The 26,003-nt window shown below is 47.7% G+C and overlaps 1 protein-coding gene across 1 annotated transcript in view; it reads right to left on the bottom strand.

Moving 5' to 3' along the window:
• Positions 1 to 26,003, bottom strand: part of VPS50 (VPS50 subunit of EARP/GARPII complex) — an 821,620-nt gene that overhangs the window by 367,198 nt on the left and 428,419 nt on the right. Inside the window, exon 17 of the mRNA XM_078663657.1 lies at positions 16,795 to 16,885. Coding sequence (XP_078519783.1) covers positions 16,795 to 16,885 — 91 coding nt within the window. The remainder of the gene's footprint in view (positions 1 to 16,794; positions 16,886 to 26,003) is intronic.

Below are 26,003 nucleotides of genomic sequence, written 5' to 3'. Positions count from 1 at the left end.
GCCCCCAGAGAAGTGCCCCCCGGGGGGGCAGAAAATGCCCACTAGCACCAGGGAATTTAAATTTAGTTTTTTAGGAAGCGACCCCTTGGGCAAGGAGTAGTGCTTGGCTGGCGGTGTGTGTGGAGTGGCGCTTGGCTTGCAGTGTGCGTGGAGTGGTGTTTGGTTGGCGGTGTGTGTAGAGTGGCGCTTGGCTGGATGGTGTGCATGCAGCGGTACTTGGCTGTCTGTGCACGGAGTGCTGCTTTGCTGGTGGTGTGTGTGGAGTGGTGCTTGGCTGGATGGTGTGCGTGGAGTGGTACTTGGTTGTCTGTGCAAGGAGTGGTGTTTGGCTGGTGGTGTGTGTGGAGTGGTGTTTGGCTGGCGATGTGTGTGGAGTGGTACTTGGCTGGATGGTGTGCGTGGAGCGGTGCTTGGCTGGCGGTGAGTGGCGCTTGGCTTGCGGTGTGCATGGAGTGGTGCTTGGCTGGCAGCGTGTGTGGAGTGTTACTTGGCTGTCGGTGTGCGCTGAGTGGTGTGTGGCTGGCGGTGTGCGTGGAGGGGTACTTGGCTATCTATGCACGGAGTGGTGCTTGGCTGGCGGTGTGCGTGGAGTGGCGCTTGGCTGGTGGTGTGCGTGGAGTGGTACTTGGTTGTCTGTCCACTGAGTGGTGTTTGGCTGGTGGTGTGTGTGTGGAGTGGTGTTTGGCTGGCGGTGTGTGTGGAGTGGTACTTGGCTGGATGGTGTGCGTGGAGCGGTGCTTGGCTGGCGGTGAGTGGCGCTTGGCTTGCGGTGTGCGTGGAGTGGTGCTTGGCTGGCGGTGTGTGTGGAGTGGTACTTGGCTGTCGGTGTGCGCTGAGTGGTGTTTGGCTGGCGGTGTGCGTGGAGGGGGACTTGGCTATCTATGCACGGAGTCGTGCTTGGCTGGCGGTGTGTGTGGAGTGGCGCTTGGCTGGTGGTGTGTGTGGAGTGGTACTTGGCTGTCTGTGCACGGAGTGGTGCTTGGCTGGTGGTGTTTGTGGAGTGGCGCTTGGCTGGTGGTGTGCGTGGAGTGCTACTTTGCTGTCTGTGCACGGAGTGGTGCTTGGCTGACGGTGTGTGTGGAGTGGCGCTTGGCTGGTGGTGTTCGTGGAGTGGTACTTTGCTGTCTGTGCACGGAGTGCTGCTTGGCTGGCGGTGTGTGTGGAGTGGCGCTTGGCTGGTGGTGTGTGTGGAGTGGTACTTTGCTGTCTGTGCACGGAGTGGTGTTTGGCTGGTGGTGTGTGTGGAGTGGTGTTTGGCTGGCGGTGTGTGTGGAGTGGTGTTTGGCTGGCGGTGAGTGGCGCTTGGCTTGCGGTGTGCGTGGAGTGGTGCTTGGCTGGATGGTGTGCGTGGAGCGGTGCTTGGCTGGCGGTGAGTGGCGCTTGGCTTGCGGTGTGCGTGGAGTGGTGCTTGGCTGGCGGTGTGTGTGGAGTGGTACTTGGCTGGCGGTGTGCGCTGAGTGGTGTTTGGCTGGCGGTGTGCGAGGAGGTGTACTTGGCTATCTATGCACGGAGTGGTGCTTGGCTGGCGGTGTGTGTGGAGTGGCGCTTGGCTGGTGGTGTGTGTGGAGTGGCACTTTGCTGTCTGTGCACGGAGTGGTGTTTGGCTGGTGGTGTGTGTGGAGTGGTGTTTGGCTGGCGGTGTGTGTGGAGTGGTACTTGGCGGGATGGTGTGCGTGGAGCGGTGCTTGGCTGGCGGTGAGTGGCGCTTGGTTTGCGGTGTGCGTGGAGTGGTGCTTGGCTGGATGGTGTGCGTGGAGCGGTGCTTGGTTGGCGGTGAGTGGCGCTTGGCTTGCGATGTGCGTGGAGTGGCGCTTGGCTTGCGGTGTGCGTGGAGTGGTGCTTGGCTGGCGGTGTGTGTGGAGTGGTGTTTGGCTGGCGGTGTGCGTGGAGGGGTACTTGGCTATCTATGCACGGAGTGGTGCTTGGCTGGCGGTGTGTGTGGAGTGGCGCTTGGCTGGTGGTGTGTGTGGAGTGGTCATTTGCTGTCTGTGCACGGAGTGCTGCTTGACCTGCGGTATGTGTGGAGTGGTGCTTGGCTGGTGGTGTGCGTGGAGTGCTACTTTGCTGTCTGTGCACGGAGTGGCGCTTGGCTGGTGGTGTGCGTGGAGTGGTACTTGGCTGTCTGTGCACGGAGTGGCGCTTGGCTGGCGGTGTGTGTGGAGTGGCGCTTGGCTGGATGGTGTGCGTGGAGTAGTACTTGGCTGTCGGTGTGCGCTGAGTGGTGTTTGGCTGGCGGTGTGCATGGTCTGGTGCTTGGATGGTGGTGTGGGTGGACTGGCACTCGGCTGGCGGTGTGTGAGTAGTTACTTTCTGTTGGTCACTACACACACTGCTAGTTGAGTGACACTCTACGCAGTCCATCATTTTCTGTAGTTGCTGTGTCAGATATGTGGGCGTGTGAAAGTGATGGGCCCTTGAATGGCCCTGGCGGCTGGCGGTGTGAATGTTTTGTATGTGTCACACGTACAAAAGGTGTATGAATGTCCTTACTGCCCCTGTGTGATGGGGGTACTGGTAGGAGCAAAAGACTGACTGGCACCAAAGGGGTCAGGCAGTTAAAAAAATTCAAAAAATTAACCAGTGTCTTGATGTTAAACCTCATCTAATCCCAATTGGTCTAAGCCCTATTTGATGGCCCATCTGGCCGAATTTAAATTTGGGGGCCAAATTTGTGTGTTGTTGTTTTAATTGTTGTATTGTTTGTGAAATGTGGTAGTCATTTTTTTTCTTCTCTATTTTGTCTTGTTCCAGGCTTTTGCTGTTTGGATTGTTGTAGGTTGCGTGTCTGTTTGCAGCTTGTGTAGTTGCTTGTGCTTGGTAAGTGAATGTATTTTGTACTACTTTCCCTTGATGTTTGTCTTTTTGAAAAAGGTTGTACTTCTAGCAGTTTGTGTGGCTCTGTGTTTTTTTTTCCAGCATTAGTGTTTGATGTGCACTTTGTTTTCTAATATGTCATTTCTTTTTTTCTTTCTAGTGGGATATCATTTCTTTTTGCTGTGTCTCAAAAGAGTAGGTGCTGGTGAGTGTAGCTATATTTGGTAAGAGTGAAATTGTTTTGGATTGTATTTATCTTTTTGTGAAAGCCTTACCTTGTTTACTTCTTACTTTGCACAGTGTAGGTTGTTGTTCACTTGTGTGTGCAGTCTTCTTGCTTTGTGAGGATAATGGCTAGTCGCAGGATTACTGCTCAGCAGGTTCTTGGTTTGCTTTTTGAGTCTTCCTCTGACCATGGTTCAGAGACTGAGTCCGATTCGGACTCCCAGGTGGCGGCAGAAGATTCTGGCAGTGAGTTTTCTCTTCGCATGGAATCATCATCATCGGATGATGAATCTTCTTCTAGTGCTGATGAAGGGCCTATGGTAGAGGAGGACATTGAGGTGCCGGTAGTGGGCCAAGAGGCACCTGTGCTGCTGCCTAGGGCCGCAAGGTTTCCTTTCTTTTTACGTCGGCAAGAGGCATGTGGGCTGGAGCCTGCGCCCAAAAGGCTTCACATTGCTGTGGTGCGCAAAGAGGCATCTGGTGCTTTTCGTCTTCCTGCTGGTGTAGTGCAGCAAGAGGCATCTGGGGCTGTTAGGCTTCCCATTGGTGTAGAGCGGCAAGAGCCATCTGGGCCTGCTTGGTTTCCCGGTGGTGTAGTGCAGCAAGAAGCATCTCAGGCTGCTGGGCTTCCCGTTGGTGTAGTGCAGGAAGAGCCCTCTGGGGATGCTATGTCTTCTGTTGGTGTTGTGCAGCCAGAAGTATCTGTGGCTGTTAGGCTTCCCGTTGGTGTAGAGCGGCAAGAGGCATCTGGGCCTGCTTGGTTTCCCGGTGGTGTAGTGCAGCAAGAAGCATCTCAGGCTGCTGAGCTTCCCGTTGGTGTAGTGCAGGAAGAGCCCTCTGGGGATGCTATGTCTTATGTTGGTGTTGTGCAGCCAGAAGTATCTGTGGCTGTTAGGCTTCCCGTTAGTGAACAGCAGCAAGAGGCTTCTAGGCTGCAGGCTGGGGTGGCTGCTCCCCCCGTTGATAGGGATGGCCTCTGGGTCCCCCCTGGCTTGATGCAGCCGGCATTGCCAGAGTTCACTGGTGTTCCTGGGTGTAGAGTGAATACTGAGAATTTTCTGCCAATACATTTTTTTCAGTTGTTTTTTGACAATGTGTTTTTGCAAGAGATTGTTGAGCAAACCAATTTGTATGCAGAACAATTTTTGAGGGCCAACAGTGCCAGCCTTAAGCCCTATTCTAGAGCAATCCGGTGGACTCCCACAAATGTTGAAGAGATGAAGAAGTTTTTGGGATTAACTTTTTTGATGGGCATGCTAAGGAAGCCATCAATGACTTCATATTGGTCCACTAGCCCCTTGATGGCAACAGCTATATTTCCAGCAGTCATAAGTCGTGATCGGTATATGCTTCTTCTTCGGATGATGCATTTTGTTGATAATAGTTTAGCGTTGTCACGCGATCACCCTGATTGTGACCATTTGTTTAAAATTCGGCCTGTCCTTGATCACTTTGTTGATCGTTTTTCTGAGATCTTTGTCCCTGGTAAAGAAATTGCAGTGGATGAGTCTTTGGTGTTGTTCAAGGGCCGCTTGGTTTTTAGGCAATACATTCCTAGTAAGAGGGCACGCTATGGAATCAAACTGTATATGCTGTGTGACAGTGAGACTGGATATGTCTACAATTTCAGGGTGTACGCTGGTAAGGAGTCCAGCATTAACCCTCCTGGTTGTCCTTCTAATTTTGGAGTGACTGAGAAAATTGTGTGGGAACTAGGTAGAGGATTATTTAACAAAGGCCATCATTTATATGTAGATAACTTCTACACTGGTGTGCGGTTGTTCAAGGAGTTGGCCAAAGTGGGCACTGTTGCTTGTGGCACAATGCGCAGTAACCGTAAAGGTTTCCCAAAGGAACTTGTTTGCAAAAGGCTTGTGCGGGGACAGTCTACGGCATTGCGATGTGGGGAGCTTCTAGCTGTGAAGTTTTCAGACAAGAGAGATGTGTACATGCTGACTACTATCCACGATGAAAGTACAGAACCTGTGCCTGTTTGGGGTCAGGGTGCTGAAGTGCGCAAACCTGTGTGCATTTTAGCTTACAATAAGTTAATGGGTGGTGTTGACAGAGTAGATCAGAGGTTGGAACCTTATGCTGCTCTTCGAAAGGCTTACGTTTGGTACAAGAAGTTGGCTATCCATCTGTTCCACTTGGCATCCTTTAATGCTTTTGTTGTGTACCAGAAGTCTTGTCCTGAGAAGAAGATGCCTTTTGTACTTGTGGAGCAGGCAAGTGTTCCTAGATTTGGAGTGGTGGAGGAAGTGGCTAGATTGAAAGATCGCCACTTTCCTGAATCTATTCCTTCCACTACCGCAAGAGACTTTCCGACTAGAAGATGCAGAGTCTGTTGGCGAAGAGGCGTGCGGAGGGAGTCTCGTATATACTGTCCTGACTGTCCTTCTAAGCCTGCATTGTGTCTGTCAGCTTGTTTTAAATCGTACCACACGCAAGTTTTGGGAGTTTTAATGAGCTGTAAAGTTAATTGCCTGGTCTGCATTCTGTAAACATTTTTTAGTTGTTTTCAAGGATTGGCATTAGTGCAAAGTGTTTAGTTTAAGAATTTGTGTTAGCTGATTTGTAGGTATTTCCATTTGTTTAGTGTTATTTTCAATAAAAGAATTCTAAATGTGTTTGTGGTGTGTGCCGGCTGGTGCTTGGCTGGCGGTGTGTGTGGATTTGCGCTTGGCTGGTGGTGTGCGTGGAGTGGTACTTGGCTGTCTGTGCACGGAGTGGTGCTTGGCTGGCGGTGTGTGTGGAGTGGCGCTTGGCTGGTGGTGTTCGTGGAGTGGTACTTGGCTGTCTGTGCATGGAGTGGTGTTTGGCTGGTGGTGTGTGTGGAGTGGTGCTTGGCTGGAGGTGTGTGTGGAGTTGCGCTTGGCTGGTGGTGTTTGTGGAGTAGTACTTGGCTGTCTGTGCACGGAGTGGTGCTTGGCTGGCGGTGTGTGTGGAGTGGCGCTTGGCTGGTGGTGTTCGTGGAGTGGTACTTGGCTGTCTGTGCCTGGACTGGTGTTTGGCTGGTGGTGTGTGTGGAGTGGTGTTTGGCTGGCGGTGTGTGTGGAGTGGTACTTGGCTGGATGGTGTGCGTGGAGCGGTGCTTAGCTGTCTGTGCACGGAGTGGTGCTTGGCTGGCGGTGTGTGTGGAGTGGCGCTTGGCTGGTGGTGTGTGTGGAGTGGTACTTGGCTGTCTGTGCACGGAGTTGTGCTTGGCTGTCGGTGTGAGCTGAGTGGTGTTTGGCTGGCGGTGTGCATGGTCTGGTGCTTGGATGGTGGTGTGGGTGGACTGGCGCTCGGCTGGCGGTGTGTGAGTAGTTACTTTCTGTTGGTCACTACACACACTGCTAGTTGAGTGACACTCCACGCAGTCCATCATTTTGTGTAGTTGCAGTGTCAGAAATGTGGGCGTGTGAAAGTGATGGGCCCTTGGATGGCGCTGTTTGCTGGTGTGAGTGTTGAAATGTGATGGGTCCGCGGCTGGCGGTGTGAATGTTTTGAATGTGTCACACGTACGAAAGGTGTATGAATGGCCTGTAAAGAGGTTTGTGCCTTGACGTGGCTTTACAGCTCACGAGCTGTGAGTCAGTGGTTCAGTTAATCATACTTTCAATTATACGCAGTGTATTTCATTTTTTGTGAAATTACTTGCTAATACAATTGTATGTACTGAATCATCACTCACCCTCGTGCCAAATACAACCAGTATGTGTGTGTGCGCTTGCGGATTAGATGGCTGTGCAGTACATTTTTTTTTCTCTTTCTGCAGTAGGGTGTACCTTGTCTCTTATTGTGATTGTTGTAATGTGTTGCTTTTCCTTCCAGATGGTGTCAGTGGTCTGGTTTGTATCAGGTATGAAAGGTGCGTGAATGGCCTGTAAAACGGTTGGAGCCTTGTCGTGACTTTACAGCTCACGAGTTGCGAGTCACTGGTTCGGTTTTTATGCATTTATTTATTAACAGAGCATTTCATTTTTTTGAAATATCATGTTAATAAAATTTTATGTACTGAACCATCACTCACCCTCATGCCAAATCCAACCTCTATGTGTGTGTCTTTGAGGAATAGATAGCCATGCTTGATTCTTTGTCTTTTGAGTAACTCAGTTATGGTGTATATTATAGCTATAAATAACTTTCTAAATTGAGATATTATTGGTAATTCATGGTAGTATATGATCATGTCTTTCTGGTGAATTCTATTGTTGTTTTTTGTCCACAATCTCTTGCAAACTTGAAATTGTCTGTCACAATTTTCATGCGATATTGTCCCCTGAATCGCACGTTCTCCATTTGAAAACTTAATGCATTCAAAACAATTTGGTTTTGCAAGGGGGTTCCCATGAGTTTTTGGCCCGGGGCTAGGCGGGCATCTTTGGAAACTGCCAAACCACAAAAGGTAGTCTTTTTGTCCGAAAAGTGCAAGATTTCACTGGGAAATTGAGGTGCGACCATGTTGTGTTTTGCGCTGTTTCATGTCGCAGCCACTATGCCTACCCACGCAAGTGAGGTACCATTTTTTCGGGAGACCTGGGGGAACGCTGGGTGGGTGGAAATTTGTTGATCCACGCAGATTCCAGAACTTTCCACCACAGAAATGTGCGAAAAATGTGTTTTTTTGTCAAATTTGTAGGTTTGCAAGGGATTCTGGGTAACAAAACCTGGGGGTAGGCAGACGGGTCACCCCATCCTGAATTCCCCTGGGTGTCTAGTTTTCAAAAATGTATAGGTTTGCTAGGTTTCCCTAGGTGCTGGCAGAGCTACAGCGCAAAAACAAAAGGTAGTCTTTTTGTCCAAAAAATGCAATATTTCACTGGGAAATTGAGGTACGACCATGTTGCGTTTTGCGCTGTTTCATGTCGCAGCCACTATGCCTACCCACGCAAGTGAGGTACCATTTTTTTCAGGAGACCTGGGGGAACGCTGGGTGGGTGGAAATTTGTTGATCCACTCAGATTCCAGAACTTTCCACCACAGAAATGTGCGGAAAATGTGTTTTTTTTGTCAAATTTTTAGGTTTGTAAGGGATTCTGGGTAACAAAACCTGGGGGTAGGCAGACGAGTCACCCCATTCTGAATTCCCCTGGGTGTCTAGTTTTCAAAAATGTATAGGTTTGCTAGGTTTCCCTAGGTGCTGGCAGAGCTACGGCGCAAAAACAAAAGGTAGTCTTTTTGTCCAAAAAGTGCTAGATTTGACTGGGAAATTCAGGTTCGACCATGTTGCGTTTTGCGCTGTTTCATGTCGCAGCCGCTATGCCTATCCACGCAAGTGAGGTACCATTTTTTTCGGGAGACCTGGGGGAACGCTGGGTGGGTGGAAATTTGTTGATCCATGCAGATTCCAGAACTTTCCACCACAGAAATGTGAGGAAAATGTGTTTTTTTTAAACAAATTTTTAGGTTTGCAAGGGATTCTGGGTAACAAAACCTGGGGGTAGGCAGACGAGTCACCCCATCCTGAATTCCCCTGGGTGTCTAGTTTTCATAAATGTATAGGTTTGCTAGGTTTCCTTAGGTGCTAGCAGAGCTACGGGGCAAAAACAAAAGGTAGTCTTTTTGTCCAAAAAGTGCTAGATTTCACTGGAAAATTGAGGTGCGGCCATGTTGCGTTTTGCGCTGTTTCATATCGCAGCCACTATGCCTACCCACGCAAGTGAGGTACCATTTTTTTCGGGAGACCTGGGAGAACGCTGGGTGGGTGGAAATTTGTTGATCCACGCAGTTTTCAGAACTTTCCACCACAGAAATGTGAGGAAAATGTGTTTTTTTGTCAAATTTTTAGGTTTGCAAGGGATTCTGGTAACAAAACCTGGGGGTAGGCAGACGAGTCACCCCATCCTGAATTCCCCAGGGTGTCTAGTTTTCAAAAATGTATAGGTTTGCTAGGTTTCCCTAGGTGCTTGCAGAGATAGGGCGCAGAAACAAAAGGTAGTCTTTTTGTCCAAAAAGTGCAAGATTTCACTGGGAAATTGAGGTGCGACCATGTTGCAATTTGCGCTGTTTCATGTCGCAGCCACTATGCCTACCCACGCAAGTGAGGTGCCATTTTTTTCGGGAGACCTGGGGGAACACTGGGTGGGTGGAAATTTGTTGATCCACGCAGATTCCAGAACTTTCCACCACAGAAATGTGAGGGAAATGTGTTTTTTTGTCAAATTTTTAGGTTTGCAAGGGATTCTGGGTAACAAAACCTGGGGGTAGGCAGACGAGTTACCCCATCCTGAATTCCCCTGGGTGTCTAGTTTTCAAAAATGTATAGGTTTGCTAGGTTTCCCTAGGTGCTGGCAGAGCTAGGGCGCAAACACAAAAGGTAGTCTTTTGGTCCAAAAAGTGCAAGATTTCACTGGGAAATTGAAGTGCGACCATGTTGCGTTTTGCGCTGTTTCATGTCGCAGCCACTATGCCTACCCACGCAAGTGAGGTACCATTTTTTTCGGGAGACCTGGGGAAACGCTGAGTGGGTGGAAATGTGTTGATCCACGCAGATTCCAGAACTTTCCACCACAGAAATGTGAGGAAAATGTGTTTTTTTTGGTCAAATTTTTAGGTTTGCAAGGGATTCTGGGTAACAAAACCTGGGGGTAGGCAGTCGAGTCACCCCATCCTGAATTCCCCTGGGTGTCTACTTTTCATAAATGTATAGGTTTGCTAGGTTTCCCTAGGTGCTGGCAGAGCTAGGGCTCAAAAACAAAAGGTAGTCTCTTTGTCCAAAGAGCGGAAGATTTCACTGGGAAATTGAGGTGCGACCACGTTGCATTTTGCGCCGTTTCCTGTCGCAGGCACAAGGCCGACCCACACAAGTGAGGTACCGTTTTTATCGGGAGACCTGGGGGCCCGCTGGGTGGGTGGAAATTTGTCGATCCACGCAGATTCCAGAACTTTCCACCACAGAAATGTGAGGAAAATGTGTTTTTTTGGGTCAAATGTTTAGGTTTGAAAGGGATTCTGGGTAACAAAACCTGGGGGTAGGCAGTCGAGTCACCCCATCCTGAATTCCCCTGGGTGTCTACTTTTCATAAATGTATAGGTTTGCTAGGTTTCCCTAGGTGCTGGCAGAGCTAGGGCTCAAAAACAAAAGGCAGTCTCTTTGTCCAAAGAGCGCAAGATTTCACTGGGAAATTGAGGTGCGACCACGTTGCATTTTGCGCCGTTTCCTGTCGCAGGCACAAGGCCGACCCACACAAGTGAGGTACCGTTTTTATCGGGAGACCTCGGGGAACGCTAGGTGGGTGGAAATTTGTTGATCCAAGCAGATTCCAGAACTTTCCACCACAGAAATGTGAGGAAAATGTGTTTTTTGTCAAAATCTTAGCTTTGCAAGGGATTCTGGGTAACAAAACCTGGTGGTAGGCAGTCTAGTCACCCCATCCTGAATTCCCCTGGGTGTCTACTTTTCAAAAATGTATAGGTTTGCTAGGTTTCCCTAGGTGCCGGCAGAGCTAGGGTGCAAAAACTACAGGTAGGCACTTTGCCAAAAAAGGGTCAATTTGTAACTGCAAAATTTAGGTGTGACCACGTTGGCTTTTGCGCCGTTTCCTGTCGCAGGCACAAGGCCGACCCACACAAGTGAGGTACCGTTTTTATCGGGAGACTTGGGGTAATTCAGATTTGTAAATCAACTGTTATTACCAATTGAGCTTTCATGCATTTCTCCCTTTCAATGAAAGACATTGTGTAAAAAAAAAATCTTTTTGAAAAATGACCAATATTTCTCATGCTAGTATGAGTATTCCCAATTTTGAAAATGTGCAATTATATACTGTTTCTGAACTCTATAATTTGTACCCAATTTAGAAATACCAAGGTGTCTTTCATACAGATTTTTCCATGTATACATTTTCCAAGACAAAGTGCTCTATACCCAGTAAATGAAAAAATACCATTGCAAGTTGCTGCTCAGTTTTTGGATCTGGGTTCGTCGGGTTCTTGGTGAAACTACAAGTCCTATATATCCCCACAACCAGGAAGGTCTAACGGATGTAACGGTATATTGCTTTCCAAGAGCTGTCAAAATTAGAAAACGTTATAGGGGAAAACGTTGAGACAAAAGGCTGTTTTTTTCAACAAATTTTCAATTATTCCAATATTTAACTGTTAGTTTCTATAAAGAAACCTTCATGGATTTAGACAAATGACCCCTTTCTGAATTCAGAATTTTGTCTACTTTTCGAAAATGTACAGCTCCATTATTGCTTTCAAACTCATTTCTACCATTAACTGGAAGGAGATGGAAAGCTCTAAAAATAGCAAAAATAGGCTATGTCCCAGAAAAATGCCAAAACTGTGTGAAAAATGTCGGTTCTCTGACAAAAGACTGTCATTCCCTAAAAGCTGAGAAAATGGAGATTTCAGCCCCACAAACCCTTTTTTGATAACATTTTCAGGGAAAAACCCAGAGGCTTTCATTTGCAGCCCGTTTTTCCCATTTTTCTGAAAAAAACATAAATTTCACTATATTTTGGTTAATTTCTGGGACCCCTCCAAGGGAATCAACAAACCCTGGGCGTCTTTAGAATCCACATGATGTTGGAAGAAAAGGACGCAAATTTGGCGTGGATACCTTATGTGGTCAAAAAGTTACAAGGGCCTAAGCGCGCACTACCCCAAAACGCCAAAAAAAGCCTTAGCACAGGAGGGGAAAAGGCCTAGCAGCGAAGGGGTTAAAATGATGGTCCTCCCGTGCTTTCCCTATGTCCTACAGAACACTTTCATCCCCGCCCCCCGTGCCTGGTTTCGTGAGCTGGGATGGGCACCTGACCAGCTTTCTGTGGGGGAGCGGTCGGCCGCGCATGTCGTTGGCACGCACCCGTATCCCCTCTTACGATGGGGGGCTGGGGGTGACTCATCTCTTCCTCTACTACATTGCCTCTAAGCTCCTCGTTGTCCACGACTGGTATGCGGGCGGCTGGTCCGACCCAGCATACCGGGTGGAGCTCGGAGGGATGGATTTCCCACAGATTCAGGCCCTCCTATATGGCAGCCCCGTGCCCCAATCCATGGCATCCGTCACTAGATCAGTCTTTACGGCGTGGAGAGCTGCTCTACGCTACACGGATTGGGACCATAAGCTCACCAGGCAAACACCCCTGTGGCATGGCACCTGGCTCCGGGAAGTGGCGGCATTGAACGGCTTTCGCCGATGGGATCTGGTGGGTGTCTCGGTCTTGGGAGACGTATGGGTAGGGGATCACATCCGGGCCTTCGCGGACCTGCAGTGGAACCATGCCCTTTCCCATACCCAACACTTTAAGTACCTGCACCTACGCCATGCGCTCCAGACCCACCTCCCATCCCAAATCCCCCTCCCCGAATTCAGTCCGCTATAGGCCCAGGTGATGATGGGGAATCTGGGGATAAGGGAGGGGTTGTCCCGCATCTACCGCTCCCTAGTAAATAATGGCCCTGCGTCCCTAGACACGCTGCGCACCCGCTGGGAGGGATGGGTGGGACTGTTAGTGGAGGTGGATTGGAGGTATGCCCTTATGGCGCCCAGAACCCTGACCACCTCAGCCAAACTATGTTTGGTCCAGACTTATTACCTTCATGCGGCCTACCTCTCCCCTGACCGCCTCTTCCGAGCCCACCTGCAACCTACTCCAGAATGCGCAAGGTGTGGTTTTGCACCAGCGGATTTTTACCATGTGGTGTGGCTCTGCCCTAGACTGGCACAGTTTTGGAGGGGGGTGGAACAGGAGCTCTCACGCGAGCCTTGGGGTGGGAGGTTCCTCACGAGCCAATAAGACTCCTCTTGGGGGTATTTGATGGCCTGGATGACTCCGGGACGGAAAAGCGCCTCCTTGGGGCAGCGCTGGCAGTGGCAAAAAGGGATATAGCAAGCCATTGGTCGCGACCTACGCCACCTACAGTGGGGAGGTGGAGGAGAAGGGTTGATTGGTGCGGGACCAAGGAGGAGGTCCTATTTGAGGCCAGGGGGGCAACGGACCTGTTCCACAAGATTTGGAGGAAATGGTTTAATCTACCACCACCTTGATCGAAGCTATAATGTATGATCGCTGCCTTTCTCTTTGCCCTTTGACCCCGAATATGGACTGGCATGTGAAGACCCGCTTAACACGCTTTCTTTGTAATAATCTGTTGTGTGATCTGATAGAGCTACACCCAATGAACTCTGTCTGTTGTTTTAAATACCAAATAAAGTTGATTATCAAAAAAAAAGACGAGATTTGGCTACCTAATGCAGCCCAAAATGTAATAGGAATTTCATATAAGGGCAACAAATAACGTATCTTCCTTGATTTCCCCCCAAAACATGCAACACTAAAAAGAAGTATACTAATGTTTGTAAGGTGCCCAGCAACAGGGATAAAATATGCCTCCAGTCGGAAAGTGAACTTCAAAACTGTCCAAAGATTCTTGAACAATTGTGCCACAGGCCAGGCATTCTTTGCCTCAAAACCAGCACATATACGCCACTTTGTGTGGTGATATAATTGGCTGGGGATTGTTCAATGAACACGGTAAATATGTGGGAGCTAGTCTTAGATGCTATCTGAAGGATGTCCTTTCCTTTATGGGGTGAGCATAGTTGAGTTAAGGCTGAAATATACATCCTACATCAGCTACCAAAATAGTGGTAAACAGTAGGTAGGGCATCCCCAGACACAGCTCAACTGATTACTCTATGAGTGGGTGGCAAGTGTCACCGGTATCAGCATGTTTGTGTAAATAAGCCACAATGGCTCCCACAGTTCTTTAGAAGCAGTTGCTAGGACATTATTTCCTGTACAGAGGTTATAAACCAAGAAGCAAAAGAAGAAGGACACACAGTGAAAATACACAGTGAGAAAATACAGACTCTGGAAGAGAGCAGAAAGTGCTCATTTTCAATTACTGTAACATGCAATGGGGTGGATATGTTATCTCTCACCATCAGCGGTGTTAGTGAAAATGAGCCAGGCGACACATAATTCAGGATTTCAAGCAGGAAAAGGTGCAGGAGACTTCCAATAAGAAATGTATCTCATCAGCAATAAAAACAGTCTGGAGCTAGCAGGTGGTCTGGTGGGGACAGTAAAGGAACTTGCAGTGCAAACCACTATTATTAGCAAACCACTATGTCAATGCACACAATACTGGTGCAGAACTGTACCACAAATTATCAACTTTAGTTACTCAACCTAACAACAGTATTTAATAAGCCACTGGAAATGGTTTGTCTCCTATACCCATTGTCCACAACACTTTTTGAAATTCACCCAAAGCCACAGTAGGTACATAAGTCCCTCAGTTCACAAAGGCCTCTGAAGTTGAAGAGTTGTGTTGTTTCACCACACTAAAATTGGTGTGTTATCAAGGAAAAATCCAGCTAAATAAATGACCTTGTAGCAAAACAAAAAGTAATGATCTCTGGAAAAAATACCCATTCATAGATTTGGAAAAGGAGGGAAACAACAAAGAATTGGTCAGATTCCTACTTGTATTTAGGGGTGTGGCAAGACAGGAGGTAGGTATAAAAACATATCTTAACACCAAGAAATTTAAAGCCACTTTCACGCAACACAAATTAGGGAAGCTATACGCTAACTTGTCAAGCTCCACGGCTGACGTTTTTCTCCTAAATTCTTTATCTCAGTAAACTAGGTCACCATTACCTATGGGAATATATTGACTGAGGGATTAGAGATAATGAGCAAAACATTTAGACGTATTTTTTTGCTTCCCAATTTCATCCCCGCAGCACAACTGCTACTAGAGTTTAGCCTGTTGAGGCACATTGCATATTGACAATGGGAAAACTACTGCAGTCTACTTCAGAGTCTTAATGAGGGATAACTGAAGTGTACAATCTGGTATGAAGTTAACTATTGCTCCTCAAATAAAAATTGTTTATTGTTAGAAAACTGCAATAGAATCATAGCACAATTGGAAATTGCCGAAGACATGCTTAATAAACTTGGACATACTGATTTTAAATGAAGAGCATAAGAAAAAAGTATGCTAAGAACGTTAATGGAGAATATACAAAGACTACTGAAGCATAAATGAGAAAGGTACTGTTAAATTGGTAAGCCAAATTAGAGCTGCAGTATTACTTACAGATTCATACTAAGACAAGTCAATAGAAAACCCTTATGCAATTCAGTTTTCTGCCTCTTCCTATTGCGAAGTTGAGGGCAGGATGGGACAATGATGCAAGGTTTTCAAGTAGATACGGTGAACAAACTGGAATCAATAACAAATATGATTTCCACGTGCCATGTCCACCTCAAAGGATGGAAAGTTGTGTTGTTACCTGTTTGCAACGCATGAGCGTGAAGTCTCTTAAATAGGCCTGGTCACAGTGTATAGAAGCAGCAGAAATTCAATTTATTTGTTGGTTAGTTAAAATTATTAACCAAGCTCTGCCTCATTAGCAATGACAAGGACACTTGCTCATCCATGGGAAGCCAAAACTAAACCAGGTCAAAACTAAAGGAACAAAAAGCCTTCATACATAGTACTCTTAGTTTTGAACAGTAGTCTGTTCTCTTGTTTATGCCTTAAAGCTATTTTAATGTAAGATTTGGGAAGATTTGAGTTACTGACTCTTGCTTACATAGGTTATTTTTATTTCTTTGTATTCTGTTATTGTAATGTAAATTTAACATTTATTTACAACAGGATGATCATAAAGGATTTACAATAAATATGAATTAAGCCATATATTGTTTATGCTTACGTATTTTAAATATTTTATACAGGCTAGCGACACCAAACGTTTAGTGCGCTTTACAAACAATAATATATAAGATACAAAACGGAATATTAGTAGAACATACAAATACATCAAGGAATAATAGATCAGACATTAGAATAATGTCAGGGAACCATGGTTGATTGTCAAATTATGTATCCAATCTAGTCCAGGTGTAATCTAAAGAAGAGAATTTTAGAGATCTTCCAAATAAGAGTAAATTGGGTTCTGTTTTTAGATCTACAGGAAGAGAGTTCCAGACCCATGTTGCCACCCCAGAGAATCTTTGATTTTGTGCAAGGAAGAACCCACATTTTAGAAATTCCGAGTGATGTGAGGTTTTGCTTCTGGATCTTCTTTGTTCTCCAGAGTTATTATGCAAGTCTGTTAGGTGAATGTCTTTGTAAGTCGAGCAGCAGATCTTGAACATAATACGAGCTTGGTAGCAAGTGGGGGTATTTTACACAGACATACAATTAATCACATGAATAAATACAGTACATTGTTTTAACAGCTTAAATTTGAAAAATCTGCATGGTTAGCCTTTGACATACCATGACAGATTTTGCAAATTGGTTCAATCGCCTGAATTAATGAGAACTAAATAAAATGAAATACATTCTTGTCAAGCTAATTCCCCTGAATAACAAAGCACAGCACATTGATCTCTGAAGACAGTCTCTTCATTCAGGATGCAGACTGGAGTATTTATGTGCTTCTTTATTTCTAGTGTTTCCCGACTTGTTTGGGAGCACCAACCCAATTAAATCCTCGCTTTGAAGAAACCTATGTAGATTCTACATTACTGGCTATGCATGGTTTCCGCTACCTTAAGTGTCTGGTCTGATTTAGTAATAATAGTGTTCATAAGCATGTTGTCTAAGGAGCAGAGAGTCACCATGCTAATGCCTATTAAACTTGTGGAGAAAATGTTGTTTCTGAAAAGTTTGTCACCAGCCCCACCTTTTACTATCTCTTGTTTTTGCTTTAGTAGACTGTTCTAACAGAACAAGGAAAATAATATTTATCACGGATGACGGGACCTTCATGATGTGTCCACAATAACTTACATGCAATTGCAAAATGCTGAAGTTATATTTTACTGGGCAGAGCTCCCAAGTTTCATTTTCCAAGAACATTCGCAGTTCCTCAAGCCGCGTTCTGAAAGAAACAAATATCTGTTTAAAACTCACTTCAAACAACATTTAAGACATGTGTCAGAAGTCGCTACACCAGTTTCCTACAATTCACCTAAGTCCGGAAACATAACACACCCACCTTCTGTTCTAAATGGTTATTCGTCCTGGTCTCCACCATGGGTCTATGTCAGCTCAAAATATTACTTGATGATTGACCAATACATTTTCTTGATAAAACCTTTGATTTGTTTTTAGTGACTAAACATTAAGGGCCCAATTAGGATGGCGGACGGACCAGCATCCGTCCGCCACCCTCGAGGTGGAGGGACCGTCCGCAGCTGAAAATGTTTACTTGTTTCAACTTCCTGCTTCACGTTATAAAACTTTAATCAGCCAATGATTTCAATATGACTAATACATCATGGTTTGCAATATTCAAACAAATAAGGCTGTCCATTTTTTTCCATTTTTTAACTCCCGTTACTTGTCCAAGTAATTGAATACATGCAACATAAAGGTGCTTGACACTATCTACGGTTTAGCATGCAATTCTTTTTAAAAGTCCGAACTCGTTCAAGTTATAATTTGCAACATTATTACTTTACTGAAAACGAATACAAATTAAAAATGTCAGGGATTTCATGTTGGATCGTGCAACTTGCTGACCTGTTCTTCTCTTGCACTCGTTTGACCGCTACCAACTCTTACACATACAGAGATGGTGTGGCGGCTCAGTGTAGTTCCTAAGGAACGCTGCACAGGCCTCACTCTTCCATCGAGTAAAGTACCAAAACAGACAGAAATGGCTACTTACTTGCACTCCTGGTTCTGTATCACAGGAATCTTCATTGAAGTCATAAACGTTTGAATAATTCCTCACTGGGTGTGTGGAACCCAGAATAATTGAAATGTATATTTGTTAACGTAACAGTATGTGCATAGTACCAATGCCCAAATGTTTATATGAGGTGAAGCACACTTCAAAAGTCTATCCAAAGTCAGGTTTTTCCCAAACTGTAGGCTGTAAAACACTCAAGTCAATTTGCAACTAAATTGCAGCATTTGAAATGTAAAAACATACAAAGACGGTCTATCATTAATGGAAAAAAAGGCTAATAGGCTTACATTATAAAGCTGTGGAGAAAAAAACCTGTTGTGCTCAGGAGCTTCCACTACCCATGATGCGTGTCACTAGCAGTAACCTTTCTCAGGTAGGTCTTTTCTTCTTGCCTGTGGGAGAAGAATCCAAAAACACCTGGAGGTTTTCATATCTCTGTTTTCCTGAAGCTCATTCCAGGGAAAGTGATTTTTTTCTGGAGAAAGAACGCCTCAGACAATCACAGTGTTTTTTTTCTATTGCTCACGATCCTCCCATTGAACCAAACAAAGTGGGTTCTTCCTAAAAATGTCCAGAAGGACATAAAAAGTCAGAAAAGAGATAAGGCTCATGTGAAGGTTTAAGCATGATGTTGAAGAAAGAGAGGAAGAAGAAGAGTGTTGAGAAGTCATCCAGTCAACTCCCCTGTCTCTTTTAAATGCTTACACTTCAAAAAGATTTCCCAAGAGGAAGATCTAAGGAGAGAGGGGAAAGAATTGACAAGAAGCACTGTCATTGCCACCATTCTATATGAACAAGTTACTTACCTTCGGTAACGATATATCAGTACGAAACATAGGTTAGTTATACATTCCTTACCTTAGAATATCCCCCAGGCGTCAGACTGGATCCGGAAAGTTTTTAGTCAGCAGTACTCCTGCACATCGGTAGGTGGCGTCTTAACTCCGCCTCAGTCGTCGGCATCGTGGTCGCCGGGTGCGGAAGTTACTTAGACACCGCCCTCTCGCGCTGACATCAGTTCTGTACGCGACTCTCCGCGCCAGGAAAACAGACCCATGCAAGAGAATGATCACTGGTGCACAAAACCTGGGCACTGAAAGGATGTCCTTCACCCTAGAAATCAGTTTGCAGAACGGGATGGATGGGTGGGGCGGTAAGGAATCTATAACTAACCTATGTTTCTTACAGATATATTGTTACTGATGGTAAGTAACTTATTCATCTGAAAGAAACGGTTAGTTATAGATTCCTTATCCTTGGATTAGATACCCCAGCAATACCAACCCGGGAGGTGGGTCTGCGAACCAAGATTACACCCGAAAGTCCTGGAGAACAGAACGGCAAAAGAAGCCATCTCTACGGACTTGGCTGTCCAGGCAGTAGTGTCTCGTAAACATGTGCAGCGATGCCCACGCTGCTGCCTGCCAGATGTCGTTTAGGGGGACTCCCCGTCCCAAAGCAGTAGTAGCTGCCATTGCCCTAGTAGAATGGGCACGCAGCCCCAATGGAGGCTCCTTCTTAGCCAAAGAGTAACAGGCTTTGATGCACAGAACGAAACACCTGGAGATGGTCCGTGCACGGCTTGACCTTTCCTAGCACCCACGTAACCAACAAAGAGCTGGTCGTCCACCCGGAATGGTTTGGTGCGATCCAAATAGAAGGAAGGCGCACGTTTTGGATCCAGACAGTGGAGCCACTCTTCCTCTTTTGAAGGATGGGGAGCCGGAAAGAAGGTGGGCAAAGTGATGGTTTGGCCAATATGAAAAGAGGTGACCACCTTTGGAAGAAAGGAGGGTCGAGTCCGGATGAACAGCTACAAAAAGAGGCTTGGAAGACAGAGCTTGTGGCGCGCAGAGGTGATGGCCACCAGAAAGGCAGTTTTGAGAGTGAAGAGTCTGAGAGGAGAGTTATATAGCGGCTCAAAGGGAGCGCACATAAGATAGGTTAACACCAAGTCCAAGTCCCACTAAGGCATTACGAAGGAAACAGATGACTAATGCCCTTAAGAAATCTATTTACAACAGGGGACTTGAAAAGAGAAGGCTGATCGGGAAGCCTGAGAAAGGCTGAAATGGCCAAAAGGTAGCCCTTAAGAGTGCCCAGAGCAGAGCCCTGTTGGGCCAAAGAAATGTGGAACAAAAGGACCTCAGAAAGAGGGGCAGAAAGGGGATCTACAGCCTTTTCAGTGAAACATGCCACAAACTTATTCCATCTGCAGGCATATACCGTCTTAGTGGAGGGATGCCTGGCTGCCAAGATTACATCACAGACTTCGGTAGGCAAGTCAAATGACGTCAACTGCCGCCGCTCAATCTCCACGAAAGGAGGTGGCGGCTGGACAGGTTCAGGTGGAGGACCGTCCCCTGCTGCTGTGACAGAAGATCCTCCCGAAGAGGCAGTCGGACTGATGGATCGATGGCCATGTTGAGCATCTCGGGATACTAGACTCTTCCTGCCCAATCCGGAGCCACAAGAATGACTAGCGCCTGGTCGTGCTTGATCTTTTTCAGCACTCTAAGCAGAAGTGGTATAGGCGGAAAGGCGAATAGAAAACCGTAACTCCACTGGCGATGAAGAACATCGCCTAGCGAGTGCCGCCTTGGAAATTCCAACGCGCAGAACTGCTGATATTGAGCGTTCTCTTTGGTGGCGAATAGTTCTACACACTGATTACAACAAGGAGCTAAGGGGATCAGGAACAGGTCATCCCCCTCTCACCATAACATGTACCACACAGGACCTGTTCCTATGGTGAGTATACTTCTCCTGATCATAGCCAACCAATAATATTATTTGGTTGGAACAACGGCTGCAAAATCTAGCCATCTTATGCTACTGGATCAGGGTCACCCTTTTAGAGCATTAATTAAAAAGGTGCGCTGTTTTCTCTGTGACTCCTTTCTCACTCTACCCTCCCCCAAGAACTATCTGGAGTGAAAGGCGAGAAAGAAATAGGGAGAAAAAGTGTGGGAAGGGAGTGATGGAGCCTCACGGGAGTAACACCATGGAGGCTAGCAGGATGGTACTCGTCTACCGCCTAGGTTCTCATCATTAGCATCCAGCACTCCAACCAAAAAGTGATAGTGTATAAAGAAAATAGGAAAAAAGGAGAAAAGTAAAGGTGCTGGGGAGACAGTGCCTGCCTGTTGTCCAAACTAGGTGTACTGCAGGTCTGAACCCAAAGTGCGGAAAAGCGTGTCAAGCCAGATGGCACACTAATCGTGTGAATATAAAACCGAGCTAGATCACACTGGCCAAATGTACTTTATTCTGTGCTGTGTGTCTGCCCCATTTAAAAAGCCGACATGTTTCGTTGGCCCTTTGAAAACTTGCGGCAACTTCTTCAGGGCTTGGGTCTGTCACTCCACCCTGCACCAAATTTCAAATATGCCTGTGAACAACATAAAAGAAAAGAAACAGCCCACCCCTATCAGTTGGCATTGAATGTCTGAATGATTCAATTGTTAAAAATATATATTGTGTGAATATATATCTGGGTCTTCCCGGCTACTGTATCAGAACTGATTTACCGTTTCTCAGCGCTCGAAAGGTATACCTATACCTCGAGAATGGGTGTGCCTCTGTCACTGTTTTACAGGATTTTACCCTCGTGCTGCAGCTGTCAGCCTGTAAAAACATGGCGCAAAAATCGGTTATCTTCAAGTGCTTGCAACACATTCCCATCTCTCATTCTGGTGTTAAGCTCCCTGTAATCATTTTCTGTGCTTATGTGGGCGTTCGTACCCTCCCGCTCGTAATGTTTGCCTGCCACTCCCTGTAGTGCATTCAGAGTGCTGCCGGCTACGGCGGCTGTACAGTTTAGCTGGTCGAAGTTGGCTTACTGGCTTGCTCCGCATTTATGCCACCGGTAATGATCTGTGACTGTTACCGGTACACCATTCACTCGCGATGTCATTTGGCACCATATTAACATTCATACTCTTACCGGGACCTTGCGGTTTGCAGAGCGTTGTCTCAGCACCGTGCGGCTCCCGGACTTGGCTATGGTTTAAATCTCAATCAGGATTGCCGCATGCTCACGTTCGTCAAGTGGTCGCGGGTCTCGTTTTTTTTGGTGTCGATAGAGTGTGGGCGCAATCTTTGAATGTATCGTATTTGCATTCGTTCCCCCATTAGAGAAGCGAATGTATCCCTAGCCCGTAATCTGGTCTATAGTTTGGGCTAAGTTATATCGCTTAAGTCCTAATGTGCTATATGCGTGCCAATCGTGTGTTTGCATTAAAAGTTACAGTACTATTACAGGAATGGCCACTCCTGTATCTAATTACCACGTATGGGTAATTATTGTAGTCTGTGATGTTTATGTGCCCACATTTAGATCGCATTGTGTGATAACACATCTACCATGTCTACGTTGTTAGCTCTTACATCGATGTTGATGACTTTTGAATGCAACTTTATTCAGATTGTTTAAGTGGACAATCACTGTTCTAAATGCTCAAAATTGCCCCTCTATAGATGTCACTGAGCATTGAGTGTGTGCCCTCTACACTTGGCAACTGCGAATTCCTGATGATGTTACTATAGGTGTATATCAATCACACTGTATATGCCTATGTATTCTGTGAGCTACCTGAAGTATTAGGTGTATAATTACCCCATCAGTGCTGCAATGTTGTATAAGGTGGCCCGGAGAATAGATCTAACCAAGTCTCTCCCCACTGCAGAAGGAGACCTTGCACCACCTCTGAGTGAAGAAGCCATTCGTGATTCATCATGCACCTGCGGCTAAGTTCGCCCTCCCTGGCGTTCAGTAAACCTACCAGGTGTTGAACCACCAGGGATATGCCCTGATGTTCCAGCCATGTCCAGAGGCGCTGGGCCTCCTGACATAGGGTCCACGACCCCACCCCACCCCGTTTGTTACAGTACCACATGGCAGTGGTGTTGTCCGTGAACACCTGCACTACTCTTCCCCGGACAGAGGGAAGGAATGCCCTTAGTGCAAGATGGATCGCCCGAAGCTCCAGAAGTTTGATGTGGAGCTCGGAATACGCCGGAGACCAGAGGCCTCTGATCTACACCTCTCCCCTGTGGCTGCCCCATCCCAGAAGGGATGCGTCTGACACCACTGTGTGATCTGGTTGGGGAAGGGTGAGGGATCTGCTGTTGATCCAATCCTGGTTCATGAGCCACCACTGCAATTGTCATGCAGTGCCCTCCGAGATCTGGACGCAATCGGACAGATTCCCCTGATGCTGCGCCCACTGGAACTTCAGGTCCCACTGCAGAGCCCGCATATGCCACCTGGCGCGATCGACCAGCAGGATGCAGGAGACCATGAGGCCCAGCATCCTCAAGGTCATACTGACCGAAACCCGGGATAGAAGATGAAAGATTGTAATCATAGACCGAATATCCCGGACTAGCTGTTTGGGAGGATAAATCAGGAACTGCATTGTGTTCAGAACTGCTCTGATAAAAAGGAACTTCTGAGAGGGAATCAGGTGCGACTTCGCCACGTTGATGCAAAACCCTAGCAAATGCAGGAGGTCGGCCGTAGTCTGGAGGTGGGAGATGACTGCCTGGGGAGAGCCCGCCTTCAACAACCTGTCGTCGATATTTGGGGAAGACTGGAACCCTGATCCACGCAGTTGAGCTGCAACCTCCGCCATCACTTTCGTGAACAACCGAGGGAAGCTGGGAAGGCCAAAGGGGAGCACAGTAAACTTAAAGTGCTTGCGGCCTACCGTGAACCGCAGGCAACGCCGGTGAGCCGGCGGGACGGGGATGTGAAAATAAGAATCCTGCAAGTCCAACGCTACCAACCAGTCTCCAGGGTCAAGGGCAGACAAGACTTGAGCAAGCGTCAATATTTTGAACTTTTCCTTTCGGAGGAAGCCGTTGACGTTCCTGAGATCCAAAATAAAACGCAGGATTTGTCCTTCTTGGGCAGCAGAAAGTAGTGGGAATAGTAACCACGACCTACTTCTGGGGCAGGAACACACTCGATGGCCCCCTTGGCTAAGAGGGATGAAACTTCCTGTTGGAGAAGGGCCAGGTGATCCTCCGACATGCTATGGTACTGAGGTGGCATTTAGAGAGGGGTATTCTCGAAGGGGAGGGAGTAGCCCCTCGGACTATCTGCAGAACCCACCTGTCCGACGTGATGGTGCGCCAGTGGGGGAGGTGATGGAGGATCCTGCCGTCCACTGGCCTTTGGTGGCCCTGGAAGGTTGTACTAGGAGTGTTTGGAGGCTGATGCTGAGGGGGCTATGATGGACTGGCCTGCTCGCTGGCCCCCAGTACCACCGCTGGTGGTTCCCAAGTCCCCAGCCGCACTGGGTTTGGCCAGCCAGCGGCTCTGGGCAGGACGTAGTGGGGCACCCCTTCCGTAGCCACGAAAGGGGCGAAAGGCAGACTGCACAGAGTGGGTGGTGGAGAGGCCCAAGGACCTGGCCGTAGCCCGAGAATCGTTAAACGCTCTAGCGCCTTGTTGCTGAACAGGCGACGGCCATCAAAGGGCATGTCCATAAGTCTGGATTCGAGATCCCCGGAAAAAACAGTCGAACGCCACCAGGTGTAGCGCCAAAGAGCTACTGATGTGGAAATCGTCCTACCAAATGCGTCGGCGGTATCCAGCCCACAGCAGATGGTCAACTTCGCTGCGTCTCTCCCCGCAGCGACTACATGGGGGAGCATGGTCCGGGCCTCCTCCGGGCACTGAGGCAGCACTTGCGCCACTGTATCCCACATAGAGTGGGAATAACGGTCCAACAGACATGCAGTATTTACCAACTGCAGTCTCAAGCTGGAGAAAGAAAACATGTTCTTCCCAAGTTGGTCCAGCTTCTTGGATTACCTATCAGGTGGAGCTGTAGGTAAGGCTCCTTTGGACACAGAGGCTCGGACCACCAAGCTCTCAGGGGTAGGGTGTTGGGAGAGGAAAGTGAGGTCGCCCGGGGCCGGGCGGTGCCATCGGGCAACTATCCTATCTATAGGAGCCCCTGTGTTGGGTCACCGGTCCAGGTGCCCAAAAGGATGTCAGTTAGGGCTTCTTTGAACGGCAGCAGGGGCTCTGAAGAGCTCGTTGGTGGCTGAAGTACCTGTGTCTGCAAAAGTAGGAAGCTCGAGGTGAAGAGCCTCGGCCGCCCTACGCAACACCACTGTGTATGATGCTCCCTCTTCCATAGCCACAGTAGGAAGAGACAACATGCCTAGGTTTGGTGAGGTATCCAGATCACTGGCATCGTCCAGTTCCTCTCTCCAGTCCGGCTCATATTCCAGCTGGTCTGTCAAAGGGTCACTAGACCCCTCTCAGTCTTCCTCACCCTCCTCTGGCTGCCAATCGGGCTGAAAAAAATGGCAGGGTGGAACACTGGGACAAAAGTACCCATCGGCACCAGATCCGGCATCGGTGGACGCAGGTCTAGCTCTGTGTCCACATCGGGGTGGAACCCGGGGTCGACGCCGGCTGAGGGTCTAGCCGGTGTCGGCTGCGGACGTAATGCCGGTGGAATTGGTGTCGGTAGAGATGTAATGAGGTCCACCGACGCCGATCCGGATCCAGGCCTGGATCTAAGGGGGCTCTGCGGTGCCGAGGCCAGAGCCGCCGGTCGAAGAGCGGCGATGCATCTTCGACTGCTTCTTGTGCTTCGACTTATCTGATCCCAAGTGCGAAGGCTTCGACGACGAGTGGTAGTGATAGCTCGGCGATTGGTCTCGCAACCTCCCAGGTTGAGACCGGGACATTGAGCGATGCGGAGCAGACTGCCGGGCCTTGGGGAGATTTCAGGAATGCTCCCGCAAAGACTTCGGGGCCATGGTTCGGCAGTTGGAGCATGGCTTGGGGTCGTGGTCGCGCTCCATGCAGTAGAGGCACACTCAGGCGGATCCATTACCGACATCAGTCGGGTACAGGAACCGCAGGCCTTGAAACCGGGCATCCCTCGTGCACCAGGAGTCAATGATATTCGAAAAAGAAGTCGACAAAAGTCGCAAAAACTCAGTCAAAAAGTGACTGGGGGTACCGCTCTCTCCGAATCTGTGCTTGCTGGTGCGGAAAAAGAACTAACTGACGTCAGCGCGCAAGGGCGGCGTCTAAGTAACTTCCGCAAAGTCACCCCGGTGACCACGACGCCGACGCCAGACGCCAGACGCCACCTACCGACACGCAGGGATACTGCTGACTAAAAACTTTCAGGATTCAGTCTGATGCCTGGGGGATATTCTAAGGTAAGGATATATAACTAATTGTTTTTTTCAGATGTCACTCCCATACAGCGTTAAAGAGCCTCAGTGCAAACATGTTTGCCTTCGATGGTTGGTTCATCGTTGGTAA

Source organism: Lissotriton helveticus, chromosome 10 (assembly GCF_964261635.1).
Source record: "Lissotriton helveticus chromosome 10, aLisHel1.1, whole genome shotgun sequence".
Taxonomy (NCBI): Eukaryota; Metazoa; Chordata; class Amphibia; order Caudata; family Salamandridae; genus Lissotriton; species Lissotriton helveticus.
Note: the sequence above shows the minus strand (reverse complement) of the source record. Positions and strands in the feature narration are given on the sequence as shown.